Source organism: Ctenopharyngodon idella, chromosome 6, assembly GCF_019924925.1.
Source record: "Ctenopharyngodon idella isolate HZGC_01 chromosome 6, HZGC01, whole genome shotgun sequence".
Classification (NCBI taxonomy): Eukaryota; Metazoa; Chordata; class Actinopteri; order Cypriniformes; family Xenocyprididae; genus Ctenopharyngodon; species Ctenopharyngodon idella.
In genome coordinates, this window is record NC_067225.1 from 717,563 (window position 1) to 731,160 (window position 13,598).

At 38.1% G+C, this 13,598-nt stretch overlaps 1 protein-coding gene across 6 annotated transcripts in view; it reads left to right on the forward strand.

Annotated features, from left to right (window-relative positions):
* The window catches only part of LOC127513801 (inactive rhomboid protein 2-like), a 69,377-nt gene that overhangs the window by 17,689 nt on the left and 38,090 nt on the right, over window positions 1–13,598 (forward strand). For all 6 annotated transcript variants that reach the window (XM_051895855.1, XM_051895857.1, XM_051895854.1 and 3 more), the window contains 2 exons: window positions 6,131–6,264; window positions 10,685–10,868. In XM_051895855.1, coding sequence (XP_051751815.1) covers window positions 6,131–6,264; window positions 10,685–10,868 — 318 coding nt within the window. The remainder of the gene's footprint in view (window positions 1–6,130; window positions 6,265–10,684; window positions 10,869–13,598) is intronic.

Genomic DNA, 13,598 nt, shown 5'->3' on the forward strand with positions numbered 1-13,598 from the left:
CACTGGCATCAGGTGAAACCGGAAGTGTCTATGCACACACTTACTAGATCGGAAATCCAACATGACTATATGCAACCAGCCCATTACTAAAGACTGAAAGACAAAAAACATTAAACTGGCAGTAAGAACAATGAAGTAAATTGAAATGCAAATTTCGGTTGATTCCTAAATACAGCTTTTTACAATCATTTCGGCACCAATTTCAGAAGCTTGATGTCATTTTTCAAAACTCTAGACACAAAACTCAAAACAGTCATCACATGTAACAGGCTGTTCGTTTTTCAGGGCCCGTATGAAGAGTAGTCTTAAATTTTGACTTAAGTGTTAAAAATTACTTAGTTACAAGTAGGACTTCTAAGATTACTTTTATAAAGAAGCTAAAAGCAACTTTTAGTAAAGTCTAAGACTGATTCTTAAGTGCTGACTTAAAGGGATAGTTCACCCGAAAATGAAAACTCTGTCATCATTTACTAACCCTCAAGTTGTTCCAAACCTGTATGAATTTCTTTCTTCTGCTGAACACAAAAGAAGATATTTCCATAGTATTTTTTTCCTACTATGTCAATGGGGTCCATCAACAGTTTGGTTTCAGCAGAAGATAGAAATTCATACAGGTTTTAAACAACTTGAGGGTGAGTAAATGATGACAGAATTTTCATTTTCGGGTGAACTATCCCTTTAAGTGTTGTGAACGTCTAGGTTACTATTGTAACCCCTGTTCCCTGAAGGAGGGAACGGAGACGTTACGTCGATACTGACGTAATGGGGTCTCGCTTGGGAGCCCAATCACCTCCAAGGGATACAAAACAAGCCAATGGGAATTGGCCAGTGAGATTTACATGCCGGACCACGCCCCCGGCATCCGGGTATAAATAGACCCGGCATACTCACCTGCATTCATATTTTTGCTTAGGAGCCGAGATAGACATCTGGCCGCTCAGCGGTGACTCAGAGCTATGGCAGGGGGACGTAACGTCTCTGTTCCCTCCTTCAGGGAACGGGGGTTACAATAGTAACTTAGACGTTCCCATTCAGTCAGTCACGTTCAACGTTACGTCGATACTGACGTAATGGGGTCCAGTGGAAAGCGCCATAGCGACTGAACCACATTACGAGTGTTAGGGAGGCAGATGCTGGCAAGCCGTAGTGTGCCCAATGCAATTGCGGCCCCTACTCGTAACCCTCCAGCACCCAGAGTAAGCCCAGGAATGTCTTCCATACCAGTGGGATGGAGAGGACAGGGCGATACAATGGAGAAGGTCAAAGCTGCTGTTCCTTACCCCCGGGGAAGAGTGCTTCGGAGCTCAATTCCCACGTTTTCTCAGCCATGACCAAAACGCCAGGAAAGCGTTCCCCGAGGAGGGGAAAGCTACGGAGACCACACTCTGCCCGAAGGGAGGTAATGTGTGGAAAACACATATGGACTGGCCTGAGGACAGTAACGCATATGGAAGACAGACAAAGAGCTGCTCAGAGCCCCTGAAGCTCTGCGTGCGGTCCATGTAAACGCGCAGGGCACGAACGGGACACAGCAACGCAAGGGCTGGGTCTGCCTCCTCCGGGGGCAGCGCTTGCAAGTTCACCACCTGGTCCTGGAAGGGAGTGGTGGGAACTTTGGGCACATATCCAGGCCGGGGTCTCAGGATAACGTGAGAGAAGTCCGGCCCGAATCGCTGACCGAAAATGCCTGCAGGTCCCCAACCCTCTTGAAGGAGGCGAGCGCGGTCAGGAGCACTGTCTTCAAAGACAGATGTTTCAGCTCATCTGACTCAAGGGGCTCGAAGGGAGCTCTCTGCAGGCCCGTGAGGGCGACAGAGAGATCCCAAGAGGGGATGAGGCGAGGCCTAGGGGGATTTAACCTCCCGACGCCTCTGAGGAACCTGATGACCAGGTCGTGCTTTCCTAGTGACTTGCCATCGAGCACATCATGATGTGCTGCGATGGCGGCACATAGACCTTCAGGGTGGCCAGACCAGCTTCAGGCTGGCCAGACCAGCTTGGGTACTATGAAGTATGGGCTGTAAAACCCAGACTTCATCTCGGCTAGAGGCTAGAGGGACAGGCTCTATTGCGTCCTTTGCCAAGAGAACCGCAATCTCCGCCCGCAGGACAGGGGCGTTTGGACCTGTCACCGAAGTGAACAGAACACCGCTGAACCTGGGTGGACGCCTGGCGAACTGAATCGCGTAGCCGAGTCGCAGCTCTTGCAGTTCTTGCAAGAGCCCTGGCCCAGAACTACCTTCGTGCAGCTCCTTGAGAGCTTTCGCCTGATGGACCTGCAAGATGGCCATGGTGTGCAGGGCAGAGGCCGCCTGTCCAGCGGCAGAGTAAGCCTTGGCAGCAAGAGCGGCCGTGGTCTTACTCGCCTTGGACGGGGAAAAAAAGACATTGAAATGTTTTATTATTTAAATGTTTTTTTTAAAAATAGCTTTGCATTGTGCAAAGTTATCACAAATTAGTATTGATGGTATGGAATCTTTTTCTATTGATATATGTCTCCTCATTTACAATTGGAGCAATGATGTGAACATTCCATCCACGGCTCCAACAACTCCATCACAGTCAACATAAAAGTGGCTTTCTTTTGTCGCATGGTTTGATGGTCTGTTAGAAAAAAGGCAAACTCCCAAAAACATTAAACATCTACATTAAAAGATGTAAGCATATTGCATAGCTGTGCTTGGAGTCAGTTGTTTAATTTGTGATAATGCAGTGAAACATGAAATTGTGCAGACATTATTTTTGGCCAAAGAAATTATGAACACATGCAAAAACGAGAGGACCAATGAAATATTAAAAACTGATTATGTTGTAGTCAATGTGTGCTTTTTTCTGAGCTTTTTTGTTTTTTTTGAAACCTGTAGCTGTAGTTTGGCTTTTTTGCCAAAACATTTGTCAGATAAATACCTTTGCTTAGTTTAGTGTTTTATTATTCCCTCATATTTTAAAACATTTAAATAATATAGACATACAAATAAAAATATCTTCGTCATATTTTCATGGTTTAAGCAAAGTTGTAGGGTCATTAAAAAACAAACAAAAAAAAAAACACATAAATTTTAGCCACTACTATATGTATTATATTTAAGAGCCTGCTTACTGTGGACTGATGGGTTCAAGTCATCACTGCTGCATTTTTCCAGTTACCAAAAAATGTAATTACTATTTTCATTTCTACAGTTAGAGCTTTGATTTGTAGAGTGGGAGAAGTTATTACATTTAAAGTTCTAAAAAGTTTATTCAAAGTCATTAAATTTATTAAAATGTATTAAATGTATTAATTATTGTTTAAGTAATATTTTATACATTTATTTAACATTATTACATTTCTTATTATCTCAGTTACAAAAAGAATTGTCAATCAAATTTATATTGTTTTATCAACTCCATGTCATCATATCTCTAATACATCATATCTTTATTGGAAAGTGTGTGCCTCGTCTTCTTTGCTGCCATCTTGTTACACCTAACTAGGTTCGGAGACCACTCCAGCACTCTAAAATAATTTAGGAGCTGAGACCTAGTCTTAATACTTAGGAACCTTTATGAATCATACTTACTCTTAGTCCTAGACTTAAGAATAAAATTACATCATTCTTAAATTTTGACACTCTTAAGAATAAAATTTTACTCTGAGTGGCTTTATACATGTGGCCCCTGAACTTTGCCTTGTGCATTCATATCTTTAAAGAAGCCTTGCACTTGCAAAATCATTGGTTCAAATAACTCATTTATTATGAAATATCATAGGAACATTACTTTAGATTACCAACATACAAGATACCCATAGTTTCACTGTAGTTGTTAGTGAAATCATTAAATATTGTTGTACAAAATATGTAATGTAGGTTTCCTTATGGTTCTACATGTACGTACATCACTGTAATAGGACTAGAGAGAATAGTACACAGTGGAATAATAGAACAAAGTCTGAAATTTATTGAATAAATAATCAAAACACAATATAGGTTTCTTTCAATCACAGGAAAATTTTAGCTAAAAAAAGAGAGGAAAAAAGAAAAACTACAGTACAGTAAAATGTCAACTGCAGTGTTCCTCACTGCACTTCTGTGTTTCCATCAACACTGTCTTGTGGATTTGACCAGGTTCTCATCCACAGGTTTATATGTATTGTATCAAAGAAATTGGAAAAAAAAAAAAAAAATTTTTAAGAGTTTTGAAAAATGTGCATTTAGATCATTGGTTGTGAGTTTTGTATCTTGAGTTTTGAAAAATGGCATAAAGGTTTTAGGGCCGTATTCACAAAACATTTTATCTTACCACTAAAAATCTATTCACAAAGCTGCTGAGACAAAATTTTTCTAAGGAATAGAGAGAAGTCTTAAATTTCCCCTGTGGAAGTTTTTAATGTTGTTTACATGTCTATGTGGTGTTTTTAATATGCTTTAAGACAACCCATGTGCAAATTCATAATTCAACACCATTGCTGAGTATTTTCTCCTTAAAACTGCAGTGAGAAAAAGACAGATGACGTAGTCAAGCAAAAGGCTAATCATATTAATTACCGTCATGTGTCCGACGTTGTAAAAAGTGATGCCATTGTGCAGCGTTTACCTCAGTAAGTTGACCGAGTGGCTCTCTAAGCTTGTGCGAGTGAGTGGAGTAATTAGCATATTCATAGATCCCTGTATAATAAATGAAGCAAGGATGTAGAGTTACATTCAAGCTATTTTAAGGCATGAAGAATTTTTCTTCCACAGGGAAATAAATGTTTAAATGTGTCATTTTGGTGATCAAAGATGAGTTTTAAGGTATAAAATGATTGACTACAGGGGGACTTTAAGCTAAGAGAAGGGGTGGGGTTGACCTTGTTGCTATGGATTATGTCAACACGCTTACTAACTATGCCCACAGTGATTAGGGGAGGGATCTCTGTCAGTGATTTATTCATAGAAATATTGTAGAACAAGTTATCATGTTGCCATATTCAAATAAAGATTTTAAAATAAAATGTTGTCATATTCAAATAAAGATTTTAAACTGTAGGCTGTCATTAATTAAACCAGTATATGTTCAGCTAAATGTCAGCCACTTACATCTCGAGCGATTGCAGAATTCAAGCAACAAATGATGTTTTAGAAACAAAGTTCGGGAGGAGCACGTTCAATTGGTTTATCTAATCAGCTTGAGAGGAAGCATATACAAAGTTACTTGTTACCACAGTAACTCACCTAGTTACAGTTTTCTGCATCCCTCCGCCACCCCGACTCTCAATCTCGGCTGGTTCCTACTGTAAATGCTTTCTGAAAGTAATGCACCATCTAGCTGTCAGAAAAACGATAACGCATAGCTGAAATGATTTTACAAATGTGTGATTTAATAACAGAACAAAAGCATGATAAATAGTTCAATAAAGCTTAAGTGAACATGAAATTACAACAATGATTCTCAAAGTATGCAAACTTTAGTTTTGGGTGTTGATTTTAAGGCAGTGACAGGAGTGACACGACAGTGACAGTTTGTGTGACTGAACAGGAATGTGTTTATTTCTTATACATTTAACTACATATAAGAACGTTTTGATTATTGATGTGTACTGACACAAACTGAAAATTACATTTCACCATGGGGCATGTCCAACAAAAAAACAGTGGATTACTATATATATATATATATATATATATATATTTTTTTTTTTTTTTTTTTTAATGATTTTATTGCATGGTTTGTCAAGACTAATTAAAACCTATGATTTAAAATCATTATTGAATCATTTGAACTGTGAGAATTTTACACTTTCTTCGTAAGTTGAATACAGAAGGCGGTCTGGCGGAAGATAGATATTTTACCTTATAACTTGTTAAATATGGATATTTTTCTTACACAAATGCATCGCTTCTCTTCAGAAGGCCTTTATTAACACCCTGGAGCCGTGTGGAGTATGTTTATAATGGATGGATGCACTTCTTGAGCTTCATACTCATTGGTCCCGTTTACTGCCATTATAAAGCTTTGATGCATCAGGATATTTATTTATTATAACTCCGATTGTGTTCTTCAGAAAGAAGAAAGTCATATACACCTAGGATGGCTTGAGGATAAGTAGCTTGGGGTAATTTTCATTTTAAAATTTTAATTTTAACTGCATGAGAGTGTTTGTGTTTTATAGTCCCTGCGGCCATCTTTTAAGAAGAGTGTGAGTCTACAGCAGTCAAGTGAAGGATTATCGGACAGCAGTCCATCTACAAGGGACAGAAGAGGGACGCTGAGGAGGCAAACGTCACTCTCTCAGAGCATACGCAGGTAAACTTAACTATCACAGATGAATGCCTGGATAAATAAATGATGTTCTTCATTGATCTCAAGTGGAAATGCAGGCCTCTATAGCTGCCAGATCATGGATGGATGGATGGATAGATGGATGGATGGATGGATGGATCTCTCTTTGTTCTCACGTTTACTGGCGATTATTCCTAATAAATATATTTTTATAACATTTTATAACACACCTCTCCATGATAAGAGAGTTTTTATCTTATTTTCACTTCAAATAAAATTCTACCATTTTCACTTTTTTTACTGACCAGTAACAATTCGGAAAGAAAACTCGACACCTACTTTTGCTATAGTAATGAACACAACTTTAACACTTCAAGTCACCTTTATTTATATAGTGCTTTTTACAATGCAGATTATTTCATAGGAGCTTTAAAGTGATAGCAGGAATATAATTTTGGCTGTACTGCAGCTCTAGAAGAAAATAGTGTCATCGTCCAGCTTAAGTAAGTTCAGTATTGGTTCATTTCCGTTGTAAAAATCATTAGTTATTAATTTAGTTTATTTGTCTATACAGCAGCTCTCATACAATGGTGTCAATGCAGGCAGATCAATAATATTGTTGAATATTAAGAGTCCCCAACTAAACAAGCCAGAGGCGACAGTGGCAAGTAACCCAAGCTCCAACAGGTGACAGAATGGAGAATAAGATCTTGGGAGAAACCAGACTCAGTCGGGGGGCCAGTTCTTCTCTGGCCAACAAACGAACAGCGCATGATTTATAATTCAGGCAGCATTACAGGTCAGAAGTCAGATTTTGATCAGAATATTCACATTATTTATTAATGATTGAAAGATAAACATTATTTCAGTGTTATTTATACATTTTTGCCTTGTACATTCAGTTTAACAGCATCAATAGCAAGCAAAAGAGGGCAAGGTTTCAACTATGCAACTATGCCTATGCATTTTATGTGCTTACATTATGTTCTTGCTCTGTCCATGCAATAAATACATGTTCTTAAATGAGCAAGGTTTTCTAGTAGTGTTGAATTTGAGTCCACCTTAGTCGAGTATGAGTCTTTAACCAATTGAGTCCGGGCCAAGTCCAAGTCGGACTTAAGTCAGAGTTGAGTCCAAGTCCAACTAAACAATACTGTAAAAAACACCGTAAATGTAAACAAAATGTAACAAAAGCAAACCTCTATTGCATCTTGCCATTTTTATTTTTGATTTCACGTCATCTCATAATTAGTATTCTGCTCAGCAAACTTAAAGTCACATAATGGAAGTTATGGCTGACTTGATTTCTGTATTGTAACATTTCTGAGTGAAACAGCTTTTTGAATGTAAAAAGGGCGGGACTTGACTTATCATCAATCTAAATTTATGAATTCAAGGCACTGGGTGGTAATCAGGGTAACTTGGTGAATGGGAACAGCCTAGTGGGACCTGAAGAGCCAAAAATGCACCTCTTTTCTCCCTGTTTGAGGCTGTGTGTTTTGCATGGGTTTTATAAGACAGGTGATTAGACCTTAGTCTGGGTAGATTTAAATTTTTTGTGGATGAAAATGAGGCTGTGAGGGGGACTTTACAATGGCATGCACTATGTATAAAGGTCCTGCAAGTAATTTCTTTGGCTCAGGGACAACACAAAACTTTCATTTTTGATGAATTTATGATTAACAAATTACATTATTGGAAGTTTATTGTATGGATCTATGTTTTCAAGTTGATGAATATTTTGGTAGGGCTTTGACCTGCCTGCCTATATACATGAGCCACACCTGTATATAATTACTGTATATTTCCATATTTACCATAGTAAAAAGCTATAGTAATAATTAGTAGCCTGAAACACTAAGGATTTTTTGTTGTTGTTGCTTTTGAATTTTGATCCATGTAAACTAGTGCTTCAAAGATGTTAGTCAAGTCAAGTCATCTTCATTTATATAGCGCTTTTCACAATACAGATTGTTTCAAAACAGCTTCACAGTGATAATAGGAAAATTAATGGACAGAGGTTGTTTTGGCTTTACAGCAGCTCTAGGAAAAAGTTATTATCGAGCTAATGTAGGTTTTTGATTGAATCACTTCCGTTGTAAAAATTGTTAATTATTAACTTAGGGGCCGCTTAAATGACACCTTTTTAACTGAAAACAGAAGACTTTTAATGCGTTCTTGCCATTCATTTACATGTTTAGTCTATAGGTTTGTGTGTTTGAATGTGTATGTGTGCAGATGCTTAGTCTTTTTTACAAAGTGACATTGCCAAATTACTTGTCTGGCGTTTCCGCAGATCTATGTGAACTGGAATCATTTTGATAACGTTTTATCTATACATAGGGAAAGGAAAGAGAAGGAGGCCTTCGCGGGGGATAGTTTAGTTGACACTTCAGGGCTGCGTTGTCGTCGTGTCTAGGCGCAGGTCCTTCATCTCCTCTGGATACGGTCTGGATCTGGCAGACTACGGCAAACCTTGGGATAAACAGAGAGAGACTAATATTAGCGTAGACGCCATTCTTCATATGATATAGCGAGTACATCGGGTGTTATGAGAAGTGTTCCCAGTTCCGGCTGACCTAATTTATGCAGCCTAACAATTTACATGATTTGAATTATAGAAGTAGATAATGTGTTATGTGCATGCTAGGTTAAAGAGATGTGTTTTTAGTCTAGATTTAAACTGACAGAGTGTGTCTGCTTCCCGAACAATGCTAGGAAGACTGTTCCAAAGTTTAGGTGCTAAAAAGGAAAAGAATCTACTGCCTGCAGTTGATTTTGATATTCTAGGTATTATCAACTGGCATGAATTCTGAGATCGCAATAGACGTGAAGGACTATAATGCGTTAAGAGATCGCTCATGTACTGGGGAGCTAAACCATTTAGTGCTTTGTAAGTAATTAGCAAGATTTTAAAATCTATACAATGTTTAACAGGGAGCCAATGCAGTGTTGACAGAACCGGGCTAATATGGTCATACTTCCTGGTTCTAGTAAGAACTCTAGCTGCTGCATTTTGGACCAGCTGTAGATTTTTTTATCAAGCAAGCAGGGCAACCACCCAGTAGAGTGTTACAGTAATCTAGCCTTGAGGTCATGAACGCATGAACTAACTGTTCCACATTTGTCATTGAGAGCATATGTCATAATTTCGATATATTTTTAAGATGGAAGAATGCGGTTTTACAGATGCTAGAAATGTGGCTTTCAAATGAAAGATTGGTATCAAAGAGCACACCCAGGTTCCTAACTGACGACGAAGACTTGACAGAACAGCCATCAAGTGTTAGACAGTATTCTAGGTTATTATGTACAGAGTTTTTTTTTACAACAATTAGAATCTGTTTTTTCTGAATTTAGTAGTAGGAAATTACTAGTCATCCAATTTTTTATGAGCTATGCATTCCGTTAATTTTGTGAATTGGTAAGTTTCGTTAGGGCGCGAAGAAATATAGAGCTGAGAATCATCAGCTTAACAGTGAACACCGTGCTTCCTAATGATATCTCCCAAGTGTAGCATGTACAGAGTGAAAAGCAACGGTCCTAGTACTGAGTCTTGCGGTACTCCATATTGAACTTGCGATCGATATGACATCTCTTCATTTACTGATACAAACTGATAACGGTCAGATAAGTATGATTTGATCCATGCCAATGCAATTCCCCTAATGCCAACATAATTTTCGAGTCTATTCAAAAGAATGTTGTGGTCGATAGTGTCAAAAGCAGCATTGAGATCTAGTAACACTAGTAGAGCGATACAACCACGATCTGATGATAAGAGCAAATTTGTAACATTTGTAACTCTAATGAGAGCCGTCTCAGCACTATGGTACAGTCTAAATCCTGACTGGAAATCCTCACAGATACCATTTCTTTCTAGAAACATTAGAAACATTCTTTTTCTTTGAAACTAGAAGCTGGCACCATGGTTTAAAAGAAATTATTTTTACAACAGCAAAAACTAATGCTTGCCTAACTAATGAAAGTAAAAATTTCTCAAGTTTACTCAACACAGGTAAACAGTCTATTACAAGCAAAAGGACAATAAATAATTTAATCAAAAATGGAGATGCAGAAGAGGAATCAATTCGCTGTTTGCACACTTGTAAAGATGCATAAGTGTGTTGTCAAGTGAAGTTGTGATGGTTGCGAAATGCGCTTCTCTTTGTGCGCACCCTTCGGGTGTGTGCGGCTGTGCTGTGCACACAGATAACAGTGCGCGAGTACCGTATTGATGGTGAAACTTAGAAACTTAGCTAATGTGTATTGCTGTAAACTCTTTCATCCCAACTATCAGTGAAGATTCAAGATGAACTTAAATGTAAAAGCACATTGTATTTGAAAAGGTGCTCTTTACATAGTAATTGTATCACCTAATCCCAATCAAGCCAGTGGTGCTTAAACCCTGATGATTTTTTTTCTCTCTTTTTTCTGAACAAAGGGGTACTGCTCAGTGGTTTGGAGTGGGCAGTGTTGGTGAATCCAAGCAGCAGGAATGGCATAGAAAGAGCCTCCGGCACTGCAGTCAGAGATATGGCAAACTGAAGCCCCAGTATTGTGAACAGAATGAGGCAGCCAGTCTGGACTATGGCCCAGAGTCACCTGTGGCCCCCAGAATGCCAAAGGTATCATGCATGTTTACTGCCATTTAATTTTTGTAGTTAATGTACAACAAATAGAAAAATTATTTTATTTTAACAGTATTTTAGATTTCTTCAAATTGTCAATTAATCCGCAATACTAATAACAATAGTTAAAATAATAATAATACTAATAAGTGTCAAAACAGTCTTTTGATACTTTTCTATATGTTAGTAGGGTTGTTAATCAATTAAAATTTTTAATCTTATTTCATTACGTGATATGCTGATTATTCATTGCATATATCAATATTTGTAGTTCACAAATGAAGATAATTTAAGACATTATTGTAACAAATTATTGAAGGATTGAATTGACATTACAGAAAATAGCTTAAGAATTTAAAATGTTGTTTGTTTCATTTACATATACAAACCTGATTCCAAAAAGGCTGGGACACTGTACAAATTGTGAATAAAAAAGGAATGCAATGATGTGGAAGTTTCAAATTTCAATATTTTATTCAGAATACAACATAGACGACATATCAAATGTTTAAACTGAGAAAATGTATCATTTTAAGGGAAAAATAAGTTGATTTTAAGTTTCATGGCATCAACACATCTCAAAAAAGTTGGGACAAGGCCATGTTTACCACTGTGTGGCATCCCCTCTTCTTTTTATAACAGTCTGCAAACGTCTGGGGACTGAGGAGACAAGTTGCTCAAGTTTAGGAATAGGAATGTTGTCCCATTCTTGTCTAATACAGGCTTCTAGTTGCTCAACTGTCTTAGGTCTTCTTTGTCGCATCTTCCTCTTTATGATGCGCCAAATGTTTTCTATGGGTGAAAGATCTGGACTGCAGGCTGGCCATTTCAGTACCCGGATCCTTCTTCTACGCAGCCATGATGTTGTAATTGATGCAGTATGTGGTCTGGCATTGTCATGTTGGAAAATGCAAGGTCTTCCCTGAAAGAGACGACGTCTGGATGGGAGCATATATTGTTCTAGAACTTGGATATACCTTTCAGCATTGATGGTGCCTTTCCAGATGTGTAAGCTGCCCATGCCACACGCACTCATGCAACCCCATACCATCAGAGATGCAGGCTTCTGAACTGAGCGCTGATAACAACTTGTGTTGTCCTTGTCCTCTTTAGTCCGGATGACATGGCGTCCCAGTTTTCCAAAAAGAACTTCAAATTTTGATTCGTCTGACCACAGAACAGTTTTCCACTTTGCCACAGTCCATTTTAAATGAGCCTTGGCCCAGAGAAAACGCCTGCGCTTCTGGATCATGTTTAGATATGGCTTCTTTTTTGACCTATAGAGTTTTAGCCGGCAACGGCGAATGGCACGGTGGATTGTGGTCACCGACAAGTATTCCTGAGCCCATGTTGTGATTTCCATTACAGTAGCATTCCTGTATGTGATGCAGTGCCGTCTAAGGGCCCGAAGATCACGGGCATCCAGTATGGTTTTCCGGCCTTGACCCTTACGCACAGAGATTGTTCCAGATTCTCTGAATCTTTGGATGATATTATGCACTGTAGATGATGATAACTTCAAACTCTCAAATTTTTCTCTGAGAAACTCCTTTCTGATATTGCTCCACTATTTTTCGCCGCAGCATTGGTGGAATTGGTGATCCTCTGCCCATCTTGACTTCTGAGAGACACTGCCACTCTGAGAGGCTCTTTTTATACCCAATCATGTTGCCAATTGACCTAATAAGTTGCAAATATTGTCCTCCAGCTGTTCCTTATATGTACATTTAACTTTTCCGGCCTCTTATTGCTACCTGTCCCAACTTTTTTGGAATGTGTAGCTCTCATGAAATCCAAAATGAGCCAATATTTGGCATGACATTTCAAAATGTCTCACTTTCAACATTTGATATGTTATCTATATTCTATTGTGAATAAAATATAAGTTTATGAGATTTGTAAATTATTGCATTCCTTTTTTATTCACAATTTGTACAGTGTCCCAACTTTTTTGGAATCAGGTTTGTAATTGAAGATAAGCCTATCATTGGCATACAGTCCACAGCCTTTCATTTGCTCATAGTATGTATGTGTAAAACTAATGGACTAAACGGTACTGATGCTGCTAGTATACATTGAAAATACTTGTTGATTTGTTTTTATTTTTTTAAACATTTATGGTTTGCTTTATATTTGTACACAGGCTATGTTCAAATACTGTCATATTAATGTTATTTTTCAAAATTCCGTTATATCTTGTATCTTTTATACTCAAGTGTAAAAGCAATTTGTATTTGAAAAGATGCTTTTTATATTTTTGGGGCACACCCCCATGATTTTTTTTTTTTTTTTTTTTTTTTGCAAAAACAGCGTCAAACCATTGAATTTAGATACATTTCTAGTTTCAGTGTGTTTTTTTTTTTTTTTTTCAGACATTCTTGTTTAAACACTAACTATCAGCTGTTTAAAAAGTGAACCGCATTTGATTTTCGATCACTGAAAATGGGTAAAGTTTAAACATGGGGCTGCTTTTAGATCCCTATATCTATGGGACTAAACTATAGGGATGAACCGATACCAGAATCGGTATCGGGCCCGATACCAAGCTCATGTACTTGTACTTGTACTCGTACTCGTAAAAATACCCCCGATATCAAAGACCAATACCTCATGTGACGTAACTGACAGAATTGTCCGTGCACAGAGACACCCTTCTGCGGCAGCAGAAGAAACAATGTCAGCCTCAGAGGTGTGGAAATACTTCAAAAATCAATGATGACAACACAC